The following is a 26,505-nucleotide window of genomic DNA, read 5'->3' as shown; positions in this document are numbered from 1 at the left end:
CAGCTAAATGTCAAGGATAAAACGATCCAACATCTGCGCATTGGTGTTCCCGTGGTGTTCAGAGTGTAAATAAGCTGACCAAGTGGCAACTGGATTTGAATCTTTTGAGTGTTGGTGGTGTGCAACCAACAAGAAGGTGGAGAGAATAAACTACATCCACCACAATGTCAAAATTGGGAAATTGGACTCAAAAGTGTTTTTTGAGGCTGTGCATGTGTCACGAACGGGGGACGAGGGCGGACCCAAATGCACGACTCCAGAGACACGCAGACGGTGCAGAGGAAACCTTTATTCAGTCCAAGGTCAGTGTTCAGGTAGGCAGTCCAAACCAGGCAGAAGTAATAGTACGGCAGGCTTACGAGTGTGGTCAGTGGACAGGCGTGGGTCAGTACACAGAGAGCAGAAGTCAGCCAAACAGGTGTGCGGGAACGAGGCATCAAGGAGGACGATCTAGCGAAGGACAAGTCGTCCCCCAACTCCGATATATACTAGGAGGCATCAGCTGGAACAAGGTGCAGGTGTGCTCTGACTAATTGGCTGGCCACTCCCAGCCTGGACAGGAAGCCAGGAGCATGACAGTACCCCCTCCCCCTCAACGGCCAGCTCTGGACGGCCCAGGAGCATCAGGATGAGCCGCGTGAAAGTCCCTAATGAGGGAGCGGTCCACGACGAAGCGGGAGGGGATCCAGGCGTGCTCCTCCGGGCCATGTCCCTCCCAGTCCACCAGGTACTGGACCCCCCTCCCTCTGCGGCGGGAAGACAGCAGCCGGCGCACAGTATACACCAGCCCACCGTTGACCATGCGGAGGGGCGGGGGGGACTTGAGCGGAGGAGCCATGGACGAAGTGCGATTCGGGTGAAGTCTGCTGACGTGGAACGTAGGGTGCACCCTCATCGACCTGGGCAGTTTCAGCGAGACGGCGACCGGGTTAATGATCTTGGAAATCGGGAACGGGCCAACGAACCTGGGAGCAAGTTTGCGGGATTCCGTCCGCAGCGGGAGGTCTTTGGTGGAGAGCCACACTCGCTGTCCCACTCTGAGCTCTGATGCGGTCCTTCTCTTGCGGTCCGCTGCGGACTTGTAGGCGCTGCTCATGCGTAGCAGTGTCCTCCGAGCTGCTTCCCAGGTTCGTTTTCAGCGTCGCACCATGGCCCGGGCCGACGGAACCGCGGAGTCTGTGGCCAGTGGATGAAACAGGGACGGAGGATAGCCATGCACGACATGGAGTGGAGCCATACCTGATCAGGCGGAGGGTAGAGAATTGTGGGCATACTCCACCCACTTGATGTGCTGTCTCCACGTGCTCTGGTCCCTGGATGCCAGACATCGGAGACCGGTCTCCAACTCCTGATTTATCCTCTCAGTCTGGCCATTAGACTCCGGGTGATGACCCGATGTCAGACTAGCTGAAGCGCCGATGAGGTTGCAGAACTCCTTCCAGAAGTGGGCGCTGAATTGCGGACCCCTGTTCGAAACAATGTCCTGGGGTAGCCCGTGGTAATGAACGACCTCGTCTAACACCAGCTGGGCTGTCTGCTTGGGCGACGGGATCGTCGGAAGCGGCACGAAGTGGACCATCTTGGAGAAACGGTCCACTACAGACAACACCACTGTGTTCCCTTGGGAAGGCGGCAGGCCGGTGACGAAGTCCAGCGCGATGTGTGACCACGGACCAAGGGGGGTGGACAGGGGTCGCAACTCACCAACAGGCCGTAGGCGGAAAGTCTTATTGGCCGCACACACCAGGCAGGCGTTGACAAACTCCCTTACGTCCTTGCTGAGGTTGGGCCACCAGAACCTCTGTTCGACCACTGAATGCGTTTTTGCCATACCCGGGTGCCAGAAGGTCTTGTTGGTATGGGCCAAGTTGATGACGTCTCCCCGCAGAGATGGAATGACGAAAAGGCGGCCCGACGGACAATCTGCGGGCAGCGGTGTCTCTCCCAGGGCCTCCTTCACCCACGACTCGACCGCCCAGGTGAAGCCGGACACGAAGCACGCCTCTGGCAGGATAGGAGCGGCCTCTGATTCCGTGCGCTCCCCCTCGTGGATCCGCGAGAGTGCATCCGGCTTGCCGTTCTTGGAGCCAGGGCGGAAGGACACCGTAAAGCGGAAGCGGGTGAAAAACAGGGCTCACCTGGCCTGGCGGGCGTTCAACCTCTTCGCAGACTTCAGGTATTCAAGGTTCTTATGGTCCGTGAAGACAACGAACGGTACCTGCGAGCCCTCCAGCCAGTGCCGCCACTCCTCCAACGCGCTCTTGACCGCCAGCAGTTCCCGATCTCCCACGTCGTAGTTCCTCTCTGCCGGGGTCAGGTCGGGTGGATCCGTCCGTCCTTGGGACTCATCTGAGACAAGACGGCTCCGATTCCTGAATTAGATGCATCCACCTCCACCATAAACTGGTTATCTGGGTCCGGCACACTGAGAACAGGCGCAGCAGTGAAACTTGCCTTTAGCCTGCTGAAGGCCTCCTGGCAGGTCCCGGACCACGCGAAGGTGGTGTGTGGCGAGGTGAGCGCATGCAGAGGAGCGGTCAAGGAACTGAAGTTCCTTATGAACTTCCTATAGAAATTAGCGAATCCCAAAAACCTCTGTACGTCCTTACTGTTGGCGGGGGTAGGCCACCGCAGCACCGCGTCGACCTTCCATACGTATCTCTCCCTCTGCCAGGACGAAGCCCAGGAAGGACACGGATGCCCGATGGAACTCACACTTGTCCATATTTACGTACAAATGGTGCTGCAGCAGACGCCGGAGCACTTCTCTGACTAGTCGAATATGAGAGGTTAGGTCTGCCGAAAAGATGAGAATGTCATCCAGGTATACAAAGACAGATTTATTCAGAAACTCCCAAAGCACGTTGTTAATGAAGTTTTGAAGGACGGCCGGGGCATTTGTCAGTCCAATAGGCATCACAAGATACTCATAGTGCCCTGTGGGGGTGTTGAACGCCATCTTCCACTCATCTCCTTCCCGAATCCGCACCAGATGGTAAGCGCTGCGCAAGTCGAGCTTGGTGAAGATCCGGGCTCCCTGAAGGAGTTCGAATGCTGTAGCGATCAGCGGCAAGGGGTACCGGTTCTTGACTATGTCGTCCAGTCCTCGTTAGTCGACGAGTGGAGTCCTTCTACTTGACAAAAAAAAAAAAAAAAAAACGCACCGGCTGGTGAGAATGAGGGCCGAATGAGCCCGGCTGCCAGCGAGTCCTCGATGTAGTCCCTCATGGCTTGATGCTCTGGTCCTGTTAACAAGAACAGTTTCCCTCTGGGAGGAGAGGTGCCTGGCAGGAGTTCAATCGCGCAGTCGTATAACCGATGTGGCGGCAGACTTTGCCTTAGATTCAAAGAAGGCCTCCCGGAGGTCATGGTAGCAGGAGGGCACTGCGGTCAGCTCTGGGGCGGTACTAGGTTCTGTTAGCCGAACCGGCACGACTTGAATACCCTTGTTTTCCTGGACAGCGAAACAGCAACTGTGACAGTCCTCTCCCCAAGTCTTGATCTGACCCGTGGCCCAATCTATGTGCGGGTTATGTTATTTGAGCCACGGGCTGCCCAGGATGATGTCGCTACTACGTGCGTTGAAGACATGAAAGCTAATACGCTCCGAGTGAGCGTCCGGAAAGCTCATACGTAGCGTCTGAGTGCGATGTGTAACCCAACAAAGGAACTTGCAGTTGGCGCCATAGGCGTGACGAAGCCGTTGCGGGGGTAAATTGCTGCCCCCAGCTCCTCGACCACGCGGGGATTTATGAGGTTTGCGTCCGACCCGGAATCTATGAAAGCCATCACAGTGCACGAATGGGAGTCCGTTCCCAAGGTGAGGTGAAGGAGGGACCTCCCTGACTCTGCCGCGGTATACCGCACACTCACCGGAGTAGAGATCCTGATGTCTGAGTGCTCTGGTCGAATCGGGCAGCGGGCGATGAAGTGTCCCAAACACCCGCAGTAAAAACAGCGACCCTCCCGTCGCCGGCGCAGACGCTCCTCCGCTGGCCGCTCCTCCGCTGGCCCGTCGAGACCCTCCACCTGAATGGGTTCAGCAGTGGACGACCGGGCGGCAGCCGGACTGGACCCCTCCTTCTCTCCCTCAGTCACCACGGCTAGTTGATCCTCCATTACTAGTCGCTGGTCAACCTTGAGGGCCAACGCGATGAGTGCGTCCAGCGAAGGAGGAAGATCTACAGCGATGAGGAGACCCCGGATTTGGGAGGAGAGCCCCTGGAAAAAGGCGTCGTGCAGGGCGTCCTCGTTCCATCGACTCTCGGCGGCGCAGGTCCGGAACCCGATCACGTAGTCCGAGACGCGACGACAACCCTGGCGAAGCGTCAAGAGGGAGGCCGCCGCTTTACGCTCCGGCGCCGCATACTGGAACACCTGGGTGAGTGCGCAGATGAATGAGGTCCAAGAATGACAAGTTACTGAGTTACGACTCCATTCAGCCGTGGCCCATGCCTCCGCCCTTCCAGTCATGTGTTAAATGACAAACGCGATCCTGGAGCGGTCTGTGGGAAAGGCGGACGCTTGCAGTTCAAAATGGAGATCGCACTGAGCGAGGAAATGCTTGACTTTCCCCGAGTCGCCTGAGAATCGTTCCGGTCGGGAGAGCGGGGTAAGGCTGCTAAAGGGGAGCTCCGTGGAGAACTCCGGTGGTACCGGTGGAGTGGCCACCTTTGGCGTGGCAACCACGCTAGCCTGGGAGGTTAGCCACGGCTCCAGCCGGATGCAGATCTCATAGAGCCTCTTGTTGGTTACCTGGAGAGCAGCCTCCTGCTCCACCAGGCGTTTGCCCTGAACTTGCAGCGCACGGCGGATGGCTTCGGAGTCGGCTGGGTCCATGTTATGGCTTGATCGTTCTGTCACGAACGGGGCACGAGGGCGGACCCAAATGCACGACTCCAGAGACACGCAGACGGTGCAGAGGGAACCTTTATTCAGTCCAAGGTCAGTGTTCAAGTAGGCAGTCCAAACCAGGCAGAAGTAATAGTACGGCAATCTTACGAGGGTGGTCAGTGGACAGGCGTGGGTTGGTACACGGAGAACAGAAGTCAGGCAAACAGGAGTGCGGGAACGAGGCATCAAGGACGACGATCTAGCGAAGGACAAGTCGTCCCCCAAGTCCGATATATACTAGGAGGCATCAGCTGGAACAAGGTGCAGGTGAGCTCTGACTAATTGGCTGGCCACGCCCAGCCTGGACAGGAAGCCAGAAGCATGACAGCATGAACAACTTGGAGCCACTTAATGCTACTTCAAAACCAAATAGCCATGGACATGCGCCTGGCTGAAAAAGGTGGTGTCTGCGCTCTCTTTGGGGAGCGATCCATCTTCATCCTCATCTTGAACCGTATGGCTGCTGATGGTGGTCTGACCGAGACTATAAAAGGCCTTAGGGTCCTTGACGGTAAGGTGAATGAGCACTCTGGTGTTGACACCTGCATGTAGGATAAATGGATAAGTGTGTTCGACAAATACAAAGCACTCGTCTCATCTATTTTAATTCCATTGCGGTTTTCGGAGCTATTTTGACTTTGTGTGGTTGTTGCTGTATTCTGTGTCTGCGATCTTGCCGAAACTGTATTATTGCCACAGCAATCTCACCCATGGAGAACAAAATGGCGTAGATGTATCCTTTGCTGGGGACAAATTATTAGGGAGTATTCTGGCTGACTTGCCCAATCTGTTTCTAGATGTGTTAAGTTATGACAATGCATAAACAGCCATTTTTCCTCTGAGTGTATCAAAGTAGTCGAAGATCTGGCAAAGTGTCTATTTTACGTGATGTGAGAATTTAAGCAAATTTTTGATAAACAGGAGGGAAATGTTAGATTAATTGGATATAAAGTTCTCATATTTGCTTTCTTGGGTTTTTAATGCTTATGTGATGCAATGCAATCGAGAGGCACATTGGGTGCCATGGAAACTTTGCTATGATGTACTTTAACGATGTGATGCAATCAATTTACATTGGGTGCCATGGAATCACCAGACAGTGATGCAGAAGACAACAAAGACTGACAATATCCAGAGGATGGTGAAGACATCGCAAAGACTCACATGCATTATTTTTGTCATGGTTGCTTTGTTTGTCACAATTTGCTTTGTGTGATGCGGACCACACTAAGGAATAAAGTGGAGACGTGGAGATGTGATTAGAACGGGTAAGAGATTGTTAAAGAGACACATTCCACGTTCTCCTCGCGAGCCAGAAGTTCCTCTTGTCTTCTTCCTTGATAATTTTACTTTAAATGTCCTAGGCTGTTTAAACCTGACAGACATAATTACAGAGACTTGACGCTGGTGCGTGCATCTGCTGATTGGAGCAGGTGCGCGCCACATCGGGGACCGACACAGCCATAGCAGGACCAGCAGGACCGGGACAGCCATGACAAAGTTTGTTGAACTGACCTAATAGACTTAATATGGACCGTTTTAGCTAAAAATTAAATATAGCATTGTAAAAATTGTTCTTTTTTTATCACCAAATTGTTTATACATTTATTGGACACTCTAAATTGCCCCTAGGTGTGATTGTGAGTGTGGTTGTTTGTCTCGATGCGATTGGCTGGCAACCAGTTCAGGGTGTACGCCGCCTCCTGCCTGTTGACACCTGGGATAGGTTCCAGCACTCCCACGACCCTTGTAAGGATATGCGGCTAAGAAAATGGATGGATGGAAATTGTTTATATGTTCACATTTTAACTTAACTTCCTGTTTTAAGATTCCATTTTATTTTGAAGGGAATGTTTGCCCTGTCACTGACTTCGCTTACAACCCATCGATGCAGGGTCCCTTAACGCAACTCGCACAGTTGTACAGCCGTGTCATGCCTGCCTTATGGAAACATTAATGGTAGCTGTACAAAGGGGTTGCCAAATGCAGCACTGGTCTTTAAATATATTAAGGCTCATTTATAGTGTGTTCATCCAGGTTTAGCCTGGAGGTCCCTAACAAATCCTGGCACTATCCAATGAAAATTATCTTTCATTAAAAAAAAAAAACACACAGACACTCGAATGAGAGATTTTCGATAAAGGTCATTAGGCACAAATAAACTACATTCAGTACATGTTCACCCATGAACGAACTCATGTTCAGACACAAGACTGTGGTTGTACAGCAGGAAAACTAAAAGACCAAAGATGCCAGTCCTTGTGTTGCATATGGATGCGTAAAGCAGCATATACAGTAATTACAATAAGGGAATGAATGAGTTAATTATAATAAATTTGACGAATTAATTAAATAATTTACATTTATTTTAAAATGTTTTTTGATAGCATATGCTTTCCCATTGATAATATAGTAAACTGCATGAAAAAAACAAAGAATACACAAATATGACTCAATTTTAGTGTCCATGCATTGCCTTCTATGGGAATGTCGACCACTGCAATATGGCCGCTATATACGCATGTCGGTGAGCCGGCCTGTTTCATGACGCTGGCGCATCTACCATTCCATACCTACGGCCAGCACACGAGCAGAATCATTTGTTGTATTAGCGGTGCTTGTGCTATATACCAGCATGCCAGCCATGATACTGCTGTCTAATAGTGTAGATATGGCCGAGATGCATCAATTTAACATGCTTCCTCATCCTTGACACCAGCTGCTGGATAGCACTCTTATTTGGATGCATCTTGTGGCAAATTAACACATTTCAGAAAGCACATATACAAGAAGATGTGACGTTTTCTTCCACATAGATGGGGATATGCATCCATCCATGAATTTTCAATGCCGCTTATCCTCACTCGGGTCGTAGGTGTGCTGGATATGTGTCACAGAAAGTAACTTAAATACCTGAATTTGTGAAACGTGAAGCATGAATACGCAGGGGGTTTATGCAGGTTGTTAAACATGAAATAATTTTATAAGTTGGGAAGTTGGGATGTTGTGTTAAATAAAAACAGAATACATTAATTAGAAAATCATGTTCAACCTATATTTGATTGAATGCATTACGAAGACAAGATATTTAATGGCCAAACTGATTAATGTCTTTGTTTTTAAAAGCTGGACATGTGGAAAAAAACACTGCAAAGTTAAGGAATGCCTGAACAGCTGAGGGTGTAAATCAAGCAAGAAAGGGAAAAAATTCCACCTCAGTTCCCAGTTTATTGACTGTTGTTGAAAGAAAATTTAATGTATAACAGTGGTATACATGACACTGTCCCAGCTTTTTGGGAATGTTTTGCAGCAATAAAATTCTAAGTTAATGATTATTTGCAAAAAACAAAGTTGATCAGTTTGAACAAGAAACATCTTGTCTTTTCAGTGCATTCAATTAAATACAGGTTGAACATGATTTGCAAATAATTGTATTCTTTTTTTATTTGTTTAACACAACATCACAACTTTGTTGGAATTGGCTATGTACAAAGTCACGTCACAGTATTTTATCAAGATTCACAAAAATGTCTACAGTCAATGGGCATCATTTTTTTATATTTTTAAACACAAAAACACTCCCTGCACCACTACCGATGGTGACAGGCTGAAATATGTGAAACTAACTTTCACACCATTTTCAAAACTTAAGAATCCATCTTTTCAGATGTTGTATTTTGGCGTTCTAATGATGTTGCGAGGGTCAATTAAAGACTGTGCCATTACACATCAAGGCCTGGTTTTATTTTTTTTTTTTTACGAGCTGATGGGTTTAATAGTACCATGAGAAAGATGCAGATGTGGTAAGCTGATCTGCAGGCAGTGCTATATATGAGCTATCACATAGGTCAGATAGTAACATAACCAGATGTTCATCTGCTGGATAACCATTCATCTATTTTCTCTATTGCTTTTCCCCGTTAGGCTCAGGGATGTCCTGAAGCCTCTCCCAAATGAATTTAGGAGAGAGGCACTGTTAAGTATGAACTGGTGACCAGCCATCACAGGGCACATATAGATAAACAGCTGTTGACAACCACCTTCACGTCTGAAGATGATTTAGCTATTAACTAACATGCATGTTTTTGGAATGTGGGATGAAAGCGGAAAGCCCATCCAAGCAAAGGACAACATATTTTTTACGTTACAGTATTTGATTTTATACTTGCATATATGTGAGTACGGTGGGGAAACTGCTTAGAGTGTTGGCCTCACAGTTCGGAGGACCAGCTATCAAATCCCTGCCTGTGTGGAGTTTGCATGTTCTCTCCGTGCCTGTGTGGGATTTCTCCTTGAGCCTTGTGAGGATACGTGGATGAGAAAATTGATGGATGGATGGATGGATGGATAGATGGATGGATGGATGGATGGATGGATGGATGGACCTGCATAGCCCATCTGCAATCCTTACTGCCATTTGTTTTTATGGTGTTTCTCAGAAACTTATTGCTGAAATAAGGGGAAAAATGGAAAGTTCACATTTGTGAAGAACAGATGAAATAAAGACATTCTGTCTGCTTGGCGACATCACTGAGCATAAATCATATTGTCCTAGTGCATTGACCAGCAGTACAATGGGTGCTGTATGTGGTGATTGCTATGTGGAGTGAGTATGGAAAGTGTGACACTTTTTCCAGAGGATGTGGCAGTCTTTCAGGAGAAATGCTTTCACCCAATGAGCCCCTTTCACAAACTGCCACCTATTGGTCAAACAGTTTATTGCTGTCAAGCTCATAAAAACTTCAACACAGAGCATTATCTGTTCTGGAAAATGCCAAGCTAGATATTACCTTCTTCATTTAAAGGTGACGAGAAGAAGAATAGGCAGTCTGTATGAATGAATAAAAACCATGAATGGAGAAATGTGTTTCCGTGAGACATTTCTCTATCCAAAGCAATGTAACTGTACTCAAAAAGATCTTTTTATTCCTGATACAAATTTCCAGTTCAAAAAAATAGAGCTCCATATATCTCTAATATAGCTCTGTTCTAAAATTGATCCATCCATTTCCTGAGTCTATTCCATCTACCACCAGGAAGGACGCAGGGTTCACCCTGAACTGGTTGCCAGCCAATGGCAAGGCCAATGGACACAGACAACAGGCGCACTCACAATCACTAGGGGCAATTTATAGTCTGCACTTAATGCATGTTTTTGGGATATGGGAGGAAACCGGAGTGCCCGGAGAAAACCCACGCAGGCACAGGGAGATCATGCAAACTCCACACAGGCAGATTTCAACACACAGATTTGAACCCCAGTCCTCAGAACTGTGAGGCCAAGGCTCCACAGCTGCGCCACCATGCCACCCTAAAAACATTCAAATACAAACAAATGAAACATCTGCAAATAAAGATACAGTTAAAAAATGAGTCTTTCAAATCTTGATCCCCCCAAAAATATTTTCTGTATATTTACTGGTATATCCATCCTGTTTCTGGACTGCTTATCCTTACTAAGGTCGCGGGCATGCTGGCACCTATCCCAGCTTTCTTCGGACCAGAGGCGAGGTACACCTCAAACTGGTCGCAAGCCAATTGCAGGACACATACTGTCTGAACTAAGAACCAATTGCACTCACATTCGCACCTATTGGCAATTTAGAGTCTACCAGAAACGTGCAAGGCAAATATCATCGAAGTGAGCGATCACCTGACTAGTTAACACATTTTCCGGATGATTCTTTTGAATAAATTCAGAAATGTCATGGAATTTCATCAGCATTTCTTTTATTCTGTTTGACGGAATAGTGCCTGCCTCCTCCTACGCCACAAACTGCTCCTGCATTGTCTTGCGTTGCATCACCTCCAGCCTTTCACTTTTTCATCGAAAGATTCTCGTGGTGCTCCTGAACCAACTCGTCGATGTCCTCCTCAGCCTTTCTCAGCGAAACAATTTAATCAACTTCAGGTTCAACCTCCACTTCGAGCCTCTCAAAATCCTCTGGAGCAACAGCATGAGGCCACATGCAACAATGACTATTTCATAGTTCTTGATGATTTCTTGTTTTGATGGACAAAACAACTCTCGTCTTCTTTTTACTTGCACTGGCCATCAATTTCTTGGGGGCCATGGTGAAAAAAAGTTTAATAAATCTGCGAAGTTGTACAGTTCAAGTGTGCACGGCGAAGAAGATACAGGAAGTTCATCACGGGTAAAGATTGACGTCCCTTCTAGCCAATGGTGGGATGTGATGCCAAGAAGATGCGATGTCAGTCACTCACATTTGAAAAATGTACCGGTGTGGTCAGTCATCCCCGCTGATAAAGTGGCGGGTGTGATTAGGGATGGAATCGCAAGACCTTAAAATAACTTACTGAGTTGTTGAGACAGACATTTTTAAAGAGGTCGATAGACATTCAATTTCAAAACTAAGAATTCATATACTCAAATCATTTTATTTCATCATGATTTATTCTTATAATCTAGCGTAATTTACAACAGTATGTATTGTCAATCCATTGACGGAACCTAGCAGCAGATGATCTATATGTTCCTAAAGCATGTAGAGGGGAAAAGTTTTCAACTTCAAGATAACACGGTACCACAGGAGAAAATGACCAATTGCATTTATATATATGGACAGACTAGTCTAATGTTAGAACTTAGGTCAAGTCAAAGTAAATCACAATCTCATACTTATTATAGTTAGATACTGAAACATTACCTATGTTATATTCCAGAAATGTTTTCAGTGTAACTGAGTTTCCTTTGACATGGCTCATGAAGTTGATGACTTTCGACGTAAATGCACTTGCAGTACGTGAAGCAGCTTGGAACATGTGCTTTTGGCATAACTTCCGAACATACTGAGTACTTGGATTTTCTGTTTCCGGGTGAATACTGATTGTTTAGGATCACGCTTCTTTTGTTACCAATGTTTATGAAATAAACTCGTAGATTAATGTCAAGACCAACGTTCCCTCTAATTTTTTACATGTCTGAGCAAACATACTAAGCCCGTGAGCGCCCCCTTTGAACACTGTGAGCAACATCAGACGTATGCACTGTTGTCAGATCAGTGTTATCCATTGAAGCTACATGGCTCATTCAAAGATTCTGATTACAGCAATTACATTCCCATCAGAACATTTCTAAGAACAGTTTTGTGTTTTAGCAAACTTACAATGAAAATGTCAACAAACAAAAAAAATACATTGCTAATTAAACCAAGCCAACTATGAACTATAAATTTGAAAGGTCGCTTCCAACTTTGTTTAATTTTTTTTTAACCCACAATGATATCTCCGTCCATTTTTCTTGGTGTAAAACCGAATTATTGCTTGCAGAATATCTTTAGCAATGCATGTTGAAAGCTGAATGATGCTCCCAAACAGTTTTAAAGTTAATGTTATGTTGCCTCCTATATTTAAAAAACCTAATTAGCTATTTATGCACTGTATTGTCTGTGCTTTCATTCTCGATCAGGCTGTACAAAGGAATTTTAACATTATACACCATCTCATCCTGTTCTTTCCACTTTAGCTCCTAACCAGACCTTTTTTACTCAAAAAAAGAGAAAATCTCATCCAGTTTGACCACTTTTTCTTCTATTATTCACATACCACATACTTTTACCATTATTATCAAGCGTAAACACAAGCAGCATGTCTAACTCTCTTTGCCTTACGTTGCCCAGACTGCGTGGGTCACTGATCTAAAAAAAAAAAAAACAAAAAAAGGACTGGATGGCTCATTGGCCTCCAAAACTGAAGTTGCCATCTGCCATCTTGATACTCCCAAAACAACCATGCCGCCCTGTTCAGTTTTGTGTTCGTGAGAAAACATTCCAGAGGTAAGTTAGAAAGATTTACTTTGACACTGTTAAAGTTTGTAAAGTTTTTTTTTAATTTTCTGATGAGCTTAATTCATTTGAAAAAAAGTTTTGTTTATGGTTGTTGTTGTTTAGTGTTCACTCTTTGCTTCACCTTAGAAACAGACAGTTTTTCGCGAAGAAGCAATGTAAATATTTTCCCAAACTTCATCAGTGGATAAGCAAGAAAACACATTTTCTGTGAAATTTTTGATAAATTTTATAATACAGAACTGTGCAAATTTTATTTTATTTTCAAATCCGAGGAAACAAGTTTAACTTTTCTGTCTGAAATAGGACCCCGTAGAGACAACAAATGAACAATGTGTTTAGAATGTATTTTCCTATTGCGAGTCCTTATTTCCAAAAATATATCTGATTGACTTAAAAATGATTATTTTTTTTGCTATGTTATGATTGTAGTGCTTCATAGTGTATTTTGGGTTAGGTTTTGGGTTAAAGTTAACATGTCACAGAAATAGGGCCCTAGGTAATATGCAAGGTTTCTTGGTCGTCACAGTGGTATATGTCTTTCCCTTGCACTTGGCCTTTTTTGCCTTACCAAGTCGGATTAAAAAAACTGAAAAACAGAACTGAAAAAATGTCAAATTCACACAACCAGTTTTAATTCTACATACAAAACTTTGAGAAAAACCCCACTATAATCCGACCTCTAAACCATGTCCTCCACACATTTTGGGAGTACCAAGATGGCAGCCAACTGGCTTCAACCAAGTTGAAAAAAAAAATGCAAGCTGTGGTTCCCTGCGCTGGATTTTCATGTGCGCTGAATGTTTCTGTATTTCTACTCATAACAAAATTTACGCATGTGATTTTTTTTTTTTTTTTTTTTTTTTGCTTGACTGTGCAGATTTGCGAGTGCGATGTCGCGCCAGTCAAATCACAGTGGCTGCTAAGATACACAATGGTAGAGTTGCTCTATCGCGCCACTTTCAAACCAAGATACAGAACAGGATGTTTACGTTCCATTGAATCCAGCACCATTTTTTTCATTTTGTATCCTGAATTTCTTTCGTAACTAGAGACAAATATTTTCCGGGGAGGTTTTTCGTAACCTGAAAGTTTCATTAGAATTGTAAGTAGTAGTAATAATCGTAAGTAGACGTACCACTGTAGTATGTTTCACCACAGTGATGTAGATCTATCATGGATTTATTGATTCAAAGCATTGTTCTACATTATACAATTAATTTAACACCTTGTTGTACTTCAACAAGATCAAAAATTTATTTTAATTTACAATATGCAAAAATATGTATTCCTGTAAATTCTACATTTTATTTCCTAATGACTGACAGTAAAATGTTTTTCATTAAATAATTTTCACAACATTGTTGGATTTAGGTTGACGTCACAAATCGTGTGAAGCCAAGGCCGTTAATACTTAATTTTTATGAATGACAATGACTAATGTAACATTGAGCAAGTCTATTTATGTTACCTGTATTTCATTTAATTTATGCCTGATTCTATTATTCTCGGGTTACAACGTATTTGACACTCCCCTTCCTATGAAACACTCACTGTTGGTTTTGTAGAAAAACGTGGCATTACATTAACTTCTGTGGTATGCTATGTAGCCTATTTCTACAGACCGAAAGCGCTCTTATTTACCTTGTGTAACTCACCAGCACCACACTGAATACAAATATTGATATTACATTGCTGTCAGTGAGTTACTGTAAAAAGCCTATGAAATGTCTAAAAGTCTGTCTGTTGAAATGTAATCGATCACAATTATCTGTGGTTGTTGTATACTTTGGCGTACTTGTAGTTTACCACTGTGTGTTGCAAAACAGAAAAATGCTAAATTCTCAAAGTGAGAATTACATACAGAATTTTGTTCAAGGTATTATGTTGTCCAGATCTACTGTCTGTGACCAAAAATACTGTATTTGGATACAGTCAAGCTCACGCACGTGTGCAAACACTGCCTGATCTGATGGAAGAGCACAGGAAGCGCAGCAAAGGATATGCATGAAGGCCTATTATAGGTACACAAATTATGTGAACTTCCTCTTAGCCTGGCAGGAACACACCAAATTCCGTCCATCAATTTCCTGTGTCCCTTATCCTCACATGGGTCGTGGGAGTGCTGGAGTCTATCCCAGCTACCTTCAAGCAGGAGTCGGGGGACTCCCTAAACTGGTTGCCAGCCAATTGCGGGGCACTTGGACATAAACAACCACTCGGACTCACAATCACACCTACGGGCAATTTAGAGTCTTCAATTAGCCTACCATGCATGTTTTTTGGGACGTAGGAAGAAACTGACGTTCCCAGAAAAAACCCACGCAAGCACAGGGAGAATTCCAACATCAAACTCTCAAAACTCCCATTAATTTTCACTAGTCTAAAATGCCATAAATGCTCCAAGAATCTAATAATCGCATCCACCTTAATGGCTTGGTACAGAATATGAATTAGCTCCCAGTATGTGCTCCCCAACCTGTCATAATCCAGATTTCGAAATTGATAATATACACCTTCATTTTAGAAAATGGGAACACGGCCAGTTACAAGGGTCTTGTAATAAATAAGGGGAATTTTTCGTTTAAAGGACTTCTAATAAAAGATACAAGCATACGTTTTTATACTTCTGTTTTCCTTCTTTTTTACGTGGATTTAATTTCTTTTGCAGATTAAAAAGAAAAAAAACTTGAGAGTTTTGGCGATTAAAAAAGATGGTCAACCAAGAAGCATGCTCCAGGATTGAACGGCAGTCAGTTATCAAGTTCTTGGTTACTGAAGTGTGCAAACCAGTTGAAATTCATCAAAGAATGTCAACTGTGTATGGTGCCACAAGTTTCATCTGAAAAAATGTCTACAAGTGGGCTAATTCTTTAAAGATTGATGTAGCAGTGTTGAGGACGAAGTCAGACCGAGGAGTCCTGCAGAAGTGAGGTCTCCTGAGGTGATCGAATCAGTCAATGACCTCATTCAGTCTGACAGAAGGGTGACAGTGGATGACATTGCAAGGACTTTGAGCTTATTTGTTGGGACAGCACAAAAAAAATTGTCCATTATGACCTTGGTTACTTGAAGGTCAGTTCAAAGTAGGTCCCAAAGATGCTTACTGTAGATCAGAAATAGTTGAGAGGTCAAGTTGTCCCAGCAGTGTCTCTCCTGGTATGAGAAAGATTATGACTTTCTGAAGAAGGTGGTCACAGGCGATCAGACATGGGTTTGGTTGTATGATCTTGAGTCCAAACGGCACTCCACGGAGTGGAAGTATGCAGGCTCTCTAATAAAGAAGGTCAAGTCCCAGCAGTCCACGAGGAAGGTGTTGCTAACCGTTTTTATTTTGGATATGCAAGGCTCAATAAACGTTTCATTGAGAAAGGAAGCACTGTGAACAGTGCCAACTAATCTGAACTGTTGAGGCAGGTCAAGAAAGACAAAGAACAAACACGGGGGTCATTAGTCAGAAGAGGTCATCTTGCATCATGACAACGCAGGGCCACACACAGCTGCCCAAACGATGCAGACCATCATTGCTTCGGGCTGGGAACTGCTCCCTCATCCCCCTTACAGCCCAGACCTTGCCTCGTCAGCTCTGCCTGTTTGGATCCTTAAAAGCATTCACGAGAGGCACAAAGTTTGAAGGTGACGAAGTCAAAATTGTTGTGAGCGACTGGCTGAGACATCAGTCCAAAGATATTTACGCTGAAGGAATATGGAAGCTTGTCCACAGATGGGAATGGTGTGTTACAGTGCTGCAAGACAATGTTGAAATATTTTTTAAAAAGTAAGCTTCTATCTGTATTAGAAATCCTTATACTGAAAAATTCACCTTATTTATTGAATTACCCTCGTATTTAACAATGTTTATAGGACGAGTGGCATGGGGGGGATATCTAGTTAGAGCACTGGCCTCACAGTTCTGACGACCGGTGTTTAAATCCTGGCCCTGCTTGTGTGGGGTTTGCATATTTTCTCTGTGCCTATGTGGGTTTTCTCCAGGTACTCCGGTTTACCACCCACATCCCAAAAACATTCATTAATTGGAGAGTTATATTGCCTCTAATTGTGATTGTGACTCCGACTGTTGTCTGTCTACATGTGCCTTGCGATTGGCTGGCAACCAGTTCCAGGTATATCCCACCTCCTGCCTGATGATAGCTGGGATAGGCTCCAGCACCCCCGCAACCCTTGTAAAGATAAGCGGCTCAGAAAATGAATTGATTTTTAGGACGCTTGATGAACTGTTCCAAGATTTCCAAATAACAGGCGGAAATTTCTTCAATACAATAAATTAAAAGCAACAATAAAAAAGTAAAGAATACCAACACTCCAGAGTACTCTCAAATTTCCGGAGTATGTCACGCAAATAGTGACGCTTCACCCAAAAGAAATCGTTCAAGAGTAAATTAACTTTATATACTAAATCAGAGGTGTCATACTCAGGGTCCTTGGGCCAGATCCAGGCCGCCATATGATTTTATATGGCCCGCGAAGGTAAATCATGTTAATCAACTTCCCTGATTTTTTTTTCTTTAATTTGTACCAAACTTTAAATACATAACTAATGTTGAGATATTGTAAGCATTTTTGTTACCAACCATCAATAGTAAGTTTCTTTCGGCTTGTCCCCCATTACCCTTTATTTCCGATTCGTAAACTAGTTCATAAATTTAAATACATTTAAAAAAAGGAAATTTAAGATTTTGAATTGTTTCACAGTCATAACAGCCCTCTCAAGGAAACCATATCTATATTATGCATCTACAACATGGTTCGCAATTTTACACTTGTAAAATAGTGTGTTGCTTATGAAATACATCCATTCATCCATTCATTCATCTTCTTAGCCACCTATCATCACAAGGGAAAAGAGCCTCATGCGGCTCTGGAGCCGCGGGTTGCCAACCCCTGCTCTAGGCCATAAGTCCCCAATCTATTTTACATCACGGAGAAGTTTCATGACTGTCGCATACCAATGAGGAATTGCCCCAATTTCGGCACAATTTTCTGTATTTAGTGACTGTCGCTGTTGCCACGGGAGTTTATTGTGCACCTCACGCTCACTTTAATTTGAAAAAGTCGTTTATGAATGACCAACACTACTCGAGTCCCAATTACCACATCACGCCCACATAAAAAGAAGAAAATGTTTGCGATGCAAATGCAAAGACACACAATGGCACTCTTAATATTTTCAGTCCACATTTACATGTGGTCACCACTTATGTACAGTCCTGTGTATTGGCCCTTGATCACGGAAATTCCACAAATCCTTCACAAGTGACACTCACATTTAATGTACGGACGCAGATCTATGCTCGAGCCTTGTAAAAACTGATATTCTAATTATATTGTAAGTTTATTTCAAATATTTAGACCAATCACATACTAAAACCCGGCGCAACATTCCTGGCATGTAATTGTATTGCTGGATCTGTGTAGACCAGACATGTCCAAAGTCCGGCGCCCGGGCCAATTGCGGCCCGTGGCCTCTATCATGAAATCAATAATATGCGGCCCGCCAGCACTGTTGACCACAGTATAAAATACATGTGTACAAAAAGCTATTTTTCATATTTTTCATTTCACCAGAAGATGGCAGTAGCCCTGTGGCCGCACTCTGGCCGCCGTGACCCTTGACCTTGCGTGATCGTTTCAGCCCAGCCCATTTCTAACATGGCGTCTGTAAACAAAAAAAGGAAAGTTGACCGCGAGGCCGCCGCTTCCAGGACAAGTGGAAATTTGAGTATTTTTTCACTGAAATACGAAACAACTGTGTCTGCCTAATTGCCAAGAGACTGTGGCTGTTTTCAAGGAATTCAACATCAAGAGGCACTACCAGACGAAACATGCTAGCTACGACAAGCTAACTGGGAACAAACGCGGTGGAAAAAGTGAAGCAACTGGAAGCTGTTTTAACGGCACAGCAAGCTTTTTCACAAGAGTCCGTGAGTCAAATGAAAATGCCACAAAGGCAAGCTACGAAGTGGCAACGCTGATTGCAAAGCACTGCAAACCTTTCACTGAGGGTGAATTAGTTGGCTCAGTCGGGGGTCTGCGCTGCAGCGCTTATTCTCTCTCAGGAGGAAATTGGACAATTCTTGACTAAAAAGGGACAACCCATGCCACAATTAATGATCCTGTTTGGCTGGCTGATTTGGGATTTTAGTTGACATAACGCGACATCTGAATGCGCTGAACACAAGCCTTCAAGGGCAAAATGCAGTGGTAAGCCAACTGTATTCACACATCAAAGCCTTTCGGACCAAGCTGCTACTTTTCCAAAGACACCTGTCACAGGCGCAGCCCAATACCGCACATTTCCCGTCGCTGCAGGAAATTGTGACCAGTTTCCCACAGATCAATATCAGGCGCAAATGACAAAGTATGCAGCAGACATCTCATCTCTGGTTGAGGAGTTTCAGCAGCGCTTTCGGGACTTTGCAGCTATTGAAAAGGAGATCACGCTTTTTTCCTCTCCTTTCTCGTGGACCCTGATGACGCTCCAGACCACCTGCAACTGGAGCTCATTGAGCTGCAGTGTGACGCCGAGCATCGCAGTCGGCACCAACAGCTCCCTCTTGTCAACTTCTACCGCCAGCTGGATGAAGGCAGGTTCCAAGCAATTCGGACATTTGCTAAGAAAATGCTGAGCTTGTTTGGCTCCACATACATGTGCGAGAAGACATTCTCCGTTATGAACATTAACAAGAGCCGCATGAGGACGAGACTGAGTGACTCTCACCTGCGTGACGTCTTGCGCATCAAAACCACTGCTCTTGAGCCAGACATGGACTACATACTGCAGTCAAGATCCCAGTATCACCCTTCACATTTGTGCAGGCAAGACCTTTGTTAAGTCCTCTGAGTTGAATAAATTCTTAAATCTCAGTTAATTAATTTTTTTGTGATGGTCAAAATCACAGTTTGAATATGCAGTGATCATTGTTTTGTTTTAAGCACTTTTCCTACAGTGAGCATATAATAGTGAATAATATGTAATGTTTCACATTAACTTAGATATCCTTTATAGTTTTCTTAATTTTTTGTGGTTTGTGATTTCGGTAAAAACCTAAATGTAAAAAAAAATGTAAAAGTAAAAGTATGCCATTTGTAATTAAATTAAAAAAAATCCAAAAAAGTTAATTTGTATTTAATGTTAATGGTTCAAAGAATGTCAGGCTAAATAGTCGGCCCCCACACATTTTCACCTTACCAAATCTGGCCCTCTTTGCAAAAAGTTTGGACACCCCTGGTGTAGACAAATTAAACAAATGGATTCTCCAGCTATTAAAGTGAGTGTACCTGCAATGCGAATTACCGCCCTCTCAGCTGGATCCAGGACCTCTCCCAAGGCTGACTGGGACCGTTTGGCCCATTGATGTTTGGACAAATTCCACGGTAGTGTGTCCCCTGGATAGGGGATGCTACTTGCTTCTCTATTGCTCTCTTGTCGTAGGATCAGATCCCTGCATCTTTCTTTTGAATTTGCCATCACCCACCCACAGGAACGATCAGAGGAACAAGTTGACACACCTGCATAAAAGAACAGACGGGAACCACAGTCTCATTTCAAGGTCCTAAACAGTACAGAATCAGTTCATCTTTAACAGGTCCAGCAGGGTAAACCTTACAACAGAGTAAATCAAATACTGCTATGCAAATAAACATTTTTTGGAGAGTAGTGTGAATGTACCTTAGAAGCATTGCCATAATTTCCGGGCTATAAGTCGCAACTTTTTTCCACACGCTTTCAACCCTGCGGCTTATGCGGTGATACGGCTAATTTGTGCATTTTTTCTAACGGCCGCAAGGGGGCACTCAAGTGGAAAAGGTCAGAGTGAGACCGGTGGAATATATGTGCAGAGGAAGTGACTTTTACTGGCCCTGTAATCGCCGCGCTAACGTATTGCTGCTGTGTTACCGCAGTCTCTCAGTGATTTTTATCGGTATGTTTTTTTTAACAGGCCTTGTTAGTGCCGTGCTAGCTTGCTGTGTTACTGCCGCGTCTCAGTGATTTAGGTAAGGGGTTTTTTAACCGGCCCTGTTAGTGCTGTGCTACCATGTTGCTACCGTGTAGCTGCTGCGGCTGGTTTTTTTTTTTTGCCGGTATGTTTTTTTTTTTGTTTTTTTTAAACAGCCCTATTTGTGCTATCGTGTTGTTGCTATGTTAAGCTAAGCTAAGGTATTAAAACTTTGAAAACTCTCTCTGTGTACCGTCTTTCTTTGTAAATATCTCGTGTTTCAATGTGGGCACTTGCAGCTTTTACACATGTGCAGCTTATGTAAGTCCAAATGGTATTTCCTTTACGAATGTACTGGGTGAGGCTTATCAGCAAGTGCGCTCTGTAGGCCGTAAATTACGGTACTTTGAATGATATTAAAATAGCCCTGACATGACAAAAAAACAAGATATTTATTGTTCAATACAGACACATAATGACTCAAATTAAATGTTGTGTCATAGCTGCAGGTCTGATGATTACTTCATTTAACTAATATAAATCAGTAAATTAGGCATGTGAGGCACAGGATCAATTTTTTACCCTAAGAGGATAAAAGTTAGTTTGAATAAAATTAAAACTTTTCAAATATTTTCAAGCATTTTCTAGATTAATTACCTTTACAATATCTTTGTACTCTCTTGGGCATTTTAGGCCATTAATGTGTATTGTAGAGTATCACAAAAGGGTGCATATGAACAGAGCAGGGTAGGAATGCACCACATTTACTTTGTTCGATTTGATCAACTAGGATTTAGGATAAATTGTTCTTGTCAGAGAATTTCTAATCCAGCATAAATTTTACTTATACTCACGTATTCACTGTGTGTTAAGAAGAAACAATACTTTTACTCTGATACAATGATCAACATGCCACTAAATGGGCGATGTTTGCTTTAATACAATGTAACTTCTAGTGACATTTAACTTCAGTTCATCAATCAACCAACACACGACAGTGACACACCCTGCTAAAAATTTTCTAGAGAAATTCTATAGAAATCTATATAATTCTATAGAATTTGTACAGAACAACTTGTTCTATAGAACTTTGGCTGTGACTTTCTATAGAACAAAATGTTTCTGTAGAAATTCTATAGTAGAGATGAAAGTGGACTTTCGTCAAAATTCCTGAAAATACAAATGCGACCACTGAAGGTGTGAAGTCCTGCTAGGGGGGTCCGGGGGCATGCACCCCCATGACATTTTTGAAAAAATGGATGGCTGTGGTGCATTCTGGCGATATCTGTAAACAAAATTCAGACAAAAACTGAAAGTAAAATTTCTAAGTCCAGACCCAATAAAAATATTGGGCAGAAGTCCTCCAAGAGCCAAGCCAGATTTTTTTTTGCCCCATCCCTCTATCACTGGATAGCACAAAATCACATTTGTCATTAAATATGCATAAAATATGCCATCTTATCTCAAGACAAATGAATTAAGTGAACTATGCAGTAAAAAGACACATTATACATAAGAATATACATGAAAATATATCCCAGAATTGCTACACCGTACAGCAAAACATGTTAATGTAGTTGATCTGTAGTATTTACTATTAACGTTTTAGTCTCAAACTTGTTACGTCGCATTGCACTGCTACACTCGACCACGTTGCTCACTATCTTAGACATAGATCCAGTAATACTAATAGTATAATGAATTGCTTTGAAAAAAAAAACACATATATATATATATATATATATATATATATATATATACACACACACACACACACACACACAAATTTGAAAAATGTACAGGTGTGGTCAGTCATGTTTGCAGATAAAGTTGCGGGTGTGATGATTAGTGTTGGGCTTAAAATAACTTACTGGATTAATATAACATAACTGTAATTAAAAATAAAAATAAACAAATAGATAACAAAAATAGAAGACTAACTCAAACTCTGAAATGATCATTTCCAACTTCAACTGATATTAGTAGAACATGATATAAAACGGTATTTAAAATTTTTCATCAATAAAAATTCTTGCTCTGACAAACTTTATCTGAAAAAAAGTTAAATGCACTGGCCTGTCAACGAATAAACACGAACAGTCTATACCCGCAATGTTTTGAAAATGCTGAAAGTTTCGTTCAACATAATCGGCGTTTGTGGCAACAAGCTAGCGATACATTGTAACAAACACAAACAACGATAGTCTAACGTTTTTTTTTTTGCCGTTGTTTTTTTTACGCCGTCTACGCCTCGCGATCGACGCAATGACCACCCCTGGTGTAACTGAATTTCATTTGACGTTGCTCATGATATTGATAACTTTCGACGTAAATGCGCATGCATGCGCTTTCGACCAAACTTCCCTATTAATTTCCTGTTTGCGGGTGACTACCGGGGGTTTTGGAGCAGGCTTGTTTAGTTAACGTTTATGAAATTAACACGTAAATTAATGTCAAGTCTACAAAAATAAGCGACTTCTTGAGAGAATGCGAGGGGAGGGGCGTTACTGTTACTAGCGTTAGTGCCTCAACATGGCTACTCTCGTGAAAGCAAAACAATGAACTCAAGCACATGTTCGTTCAATGTTGTCAACTAATATCTGGGTTAATTTGAGGGTATTTTTCCTCAATTTTCCGGAGGAATTTTCATGAAAATTTGAAAATCCGGAATTCCGGGAAAATACAGAGGACTTTCATCACTGCTATAGAAAGGTTTGAAGAACAGAAAGTGGCTCAGTGCTTGATATCAAATGTCTAGAATTTGTACAGAAAATAATTTCTGTAGAACAATTTTCAAGCAACATTATAGTTAATACACATGCTGAAGTCGCATAATAAAATGCATCAAGTATTTGTTACAATATATAAATACTGTCATGACTATGGAGATTTCAAAATAGGGCAAGTCCATCATGTAAGACAAGCCACTATTATAAAGCTGAGATCTTGAAAAATCAGAAACCAGCTGTCAGTGTGTTGAAGAGAGCACTAGATTCACAAACCTTTAATCACTATCAACCAAATGGCAAAACAGACCAAGGAAAAGTCATCTGACCAAATCCGGATTTTAACCATTATTCCAGTTTTAAAGAAGCGGGTTGCACACCAACATGACCAACAAAAATAAACAGCTGACGTGTTTTTTTCAAGTTTGAGTATTAAGTTTGCAGAGGCTTAACATTTCCAACAGGTCTCTGGGTGTGGCATGTTTCACCTGCCAGCAGGTGGCGGTGAGTTGTATGCTGATGCAGTTGACTGAAGGAGAAGAAGAAAATGCGTCATATCCTTTATTTTAAAAAAATGACGGCTGCGAGTGTAGAAGCCTCCAGTTTTCTTACTGTGACGGCAATAAATTAACGTTTTCCACACACCACCTAAGGAGTTTGCCTGGAACTGTTTGCCAAAATATGGATATTGCAGCACATTTATATGTTAAGAAAACAGCTTGTGATAAGGTTAAATGTTTTTGTTGTTGTTATAGATGAGCAAATTAGTCCACATTATCCCAATATTATGGTCATAAGCAACTGTAAAACATGCATGTTTTAGTGTATGTACTGAGCTAGCTTACACACATGAGCATGCACACTCCCCCACCCACACACACACACATACATACACAGAAAGACATACTCTACATTCAGGTTATTTAGTTATAGTTTAGTTTTAACAGTATGCTATTTGACGCACATGGACTGACAAATCAGAGGTTCCCGCTTATTATTGGGAATTTTTTTTTCACTGAGTGCTTTCTTACTCAAGTTTTGGGAGCATTACTCTTTAATTTTACTTGAGTCAGATTATTTTTGAGGTAACAGTAACCTATCCTCTACAATTGGGTGGCAACCAGTTCAGGGTGTACCCTGCCTCGTGCCCGTTGATAGCTGGGATAGGCTTTAGCACTCCCGCGACCTTTGTGAGGATAAGCGGCGTAGAAGAAGGATAGATAACAGTATCTTACTTGAGAAGAATATTTGGCTACTCTAACCACCTCTGCACATGACCACAAAAAAAGTTCTTTGAATTATCACTCATCCGTCACCAATGACCCCTCCTCTCCCCATGAGCCAGTGAAAACGAGGTTCCACTATTTTCCCAGCAACGGCTTGTGTTTCCATGGAAGGTATTATCAAATGCATTGTCCACATCCAAAACAAGAATGCATTGCTTGCTACAATTATTGAAGCATATGTATAAAATTACTGAGCATACCCAGTTGACCTCAGAGTGATATTACAAGAGTAAGAGAATCTAACGGACTTTGAAAGTGGAGCTTGTTGGCAGGAAACAGAAGAGTCTGCTATGCCTGGCTAATGTTTCATTAGAAATAGACATACATTAAAAACCCAAGACACAAAGGGAGGGATGGGTATTGAAAATATTCAACTGAAGAACAAGAAAAATGACTTTCCATCATGACTGTCACACCAAAAAGTTTAACATCTCTCCCTTAGTCCATAAATACACACACAGTTCCTCTTGTGTACTGCATGCAAGTGTCTGTCAGTCTGACCTGTCTGTATTAAACAGGCTAGCAAACACATCTGATGGCCAACATGATAATGACTCAACAGTCTAATGAGTTGCAACACAGTTGTACAAGGAAAAAATACATTGACAAAGATAGTGTACGGCGGATTAAATGACACTGTCAGAGAGGTTTTAATCCACACATATATTATTAACGTGCGTGAATGGCTGAACTTGGTCATGTATGCTAGCAGCCTTGTTTCTGTGTATACTGTTGTTCTGTTTTGTTGCTAAATAACGTCGGCAAAATATTACATTCAGCATTCAGGATGCTAAAACTAGAATTCAAGAGATTGTGCCTGGCGGCAATAGTGTAAAAAATGTGTACAGTATTGTATAGGCTAATTTCTAATAAAGGTTGTTCTTTTACATCTCCTCCAATGGTGCACCTGCAGCATGCTATCACAGAACAATACTGCATAATGCTGTTACACAAGATAAATCGTACTTTTGATCAGTGCAGATCAAAGAGTGCTTGAGTTCCCCCTAAAGCTTGCATTATTCCAGTGAGGGCATGCCCTGCGTCGTCTTACCTTGCTACCTCGCTTTATTGCTGGGTCAGCAATGTGTGCCATATAGCCTTGGGTGCATTTCCTTCCAAAGATTTCCGCAGGGTATTGGCCACACTCATCGCAGAGAGCGCGTGTTCTGTAAATGGGCGTTGGATTCAGCATTTGTTCCATTCACCGTGAAGCGGCCACTCCTTGCCATGTTCGGCATATAAAACACAGGAAAGACAAGAAGCAATGTGTGCTGTCCAGTCATTGTCATCCTTCTCATTCACAGTATCCTATGACGCCAACAATAATGCTAGACTTCGTATTCGTCCGTGCTTCTGTTTGTAATTGGCACCGTAAACCTGTGACATGGTTCTCCCCCCTTTTCTTCCATGCGGTAGTAAAAAGAAAACAGATACAGTAGTCTCGTGGAAAGCGGGAAGCCGTGGACTAGTGTGCCAATCGAGTGCATTGAACTCCACCGACGAGCTGGCTGTTTTGTGTGTGTGTGTGTGTGTGTGTGTGTGTGTGTGTGTGTGTGTGTGTGTGTGTGTGTGTGTGTGTGTGTGTGTGTGTGGTGATGGTGGTGGTGGTGGGGGGGGCTGGGGTCTATTCCATCTAAGATTGGTTGACACATAGTTTGAAGTGACGTGTGTGTTTGGTTAAACTTCACCCGTTCTGACCTATGACAGTCATTAAAAAATAAATAAATAAATTTGATTCTTTCGCCCGGAAATTTGATAAAGGGACCCACTACATCCACAAAGAGGAAAATATTTAAAGATATAATTATTTTATTCAGGTGCGACACAATCCGTGTGT

The 26,505-nt window shown here is 43.1% G+C and overlaps 1 protein-coding gene across 3 annotated transcripts in view; it reads right to left on the bottom strand.

The window, feature by feature from the left end:
* plecb (plectin b) overlaps positions 1–26,206 on the bottom strand; it is a 151,071-nt gene extending 124,865 nt beyond the window's left edge. For 2 of the 3 annotated variants that reach the window (XM_061820437.1, XM_061820439.1), the window contains exons 1-2: positions 25,720–26,206; positions 19,998–20,228 (exon numbers count right to left, since the gene is read on the bottom strand). In XM_061820437.1, the coding sequence (XP_061676421.1) occupies positions 19,998–20,187 (190 nt within the window). In that variant the 5' untranslated portion in view covers positions 20,188–20,228; positions 25,720–26,206. The remainder of the gene's footprint in view (positions 1–19,997; positions 20,229–25,719) is intronic. The other variant, XM_061820444.1, reaches the window with a different exon arrangement.
* Positions 26,207–26,505: the final 299 nt, after the last annotated feature.

The sequence above is a fragment of the Syngnathoides biaculeatus genome, chromosome 5 (assembly GCF_019802595.1).
Source record: "Syngnathoides biaculeatus isolate LvHL_M chromosome 5, ASM1980259v1, whole genome shotgun sequence".
Lineage (NCBI taxonomy): Eukaryota > Metazoa > Chordata > Actinopteri > Syngnathiformes > Syngnathidae > Syngnathoides > Syngnathoides biaculeatus.
The sequence above is the reverse complement of the archived record's forward strand: the minus strand, read 5'-3'. Positions and strand labels throughout refer to the sequence as shown.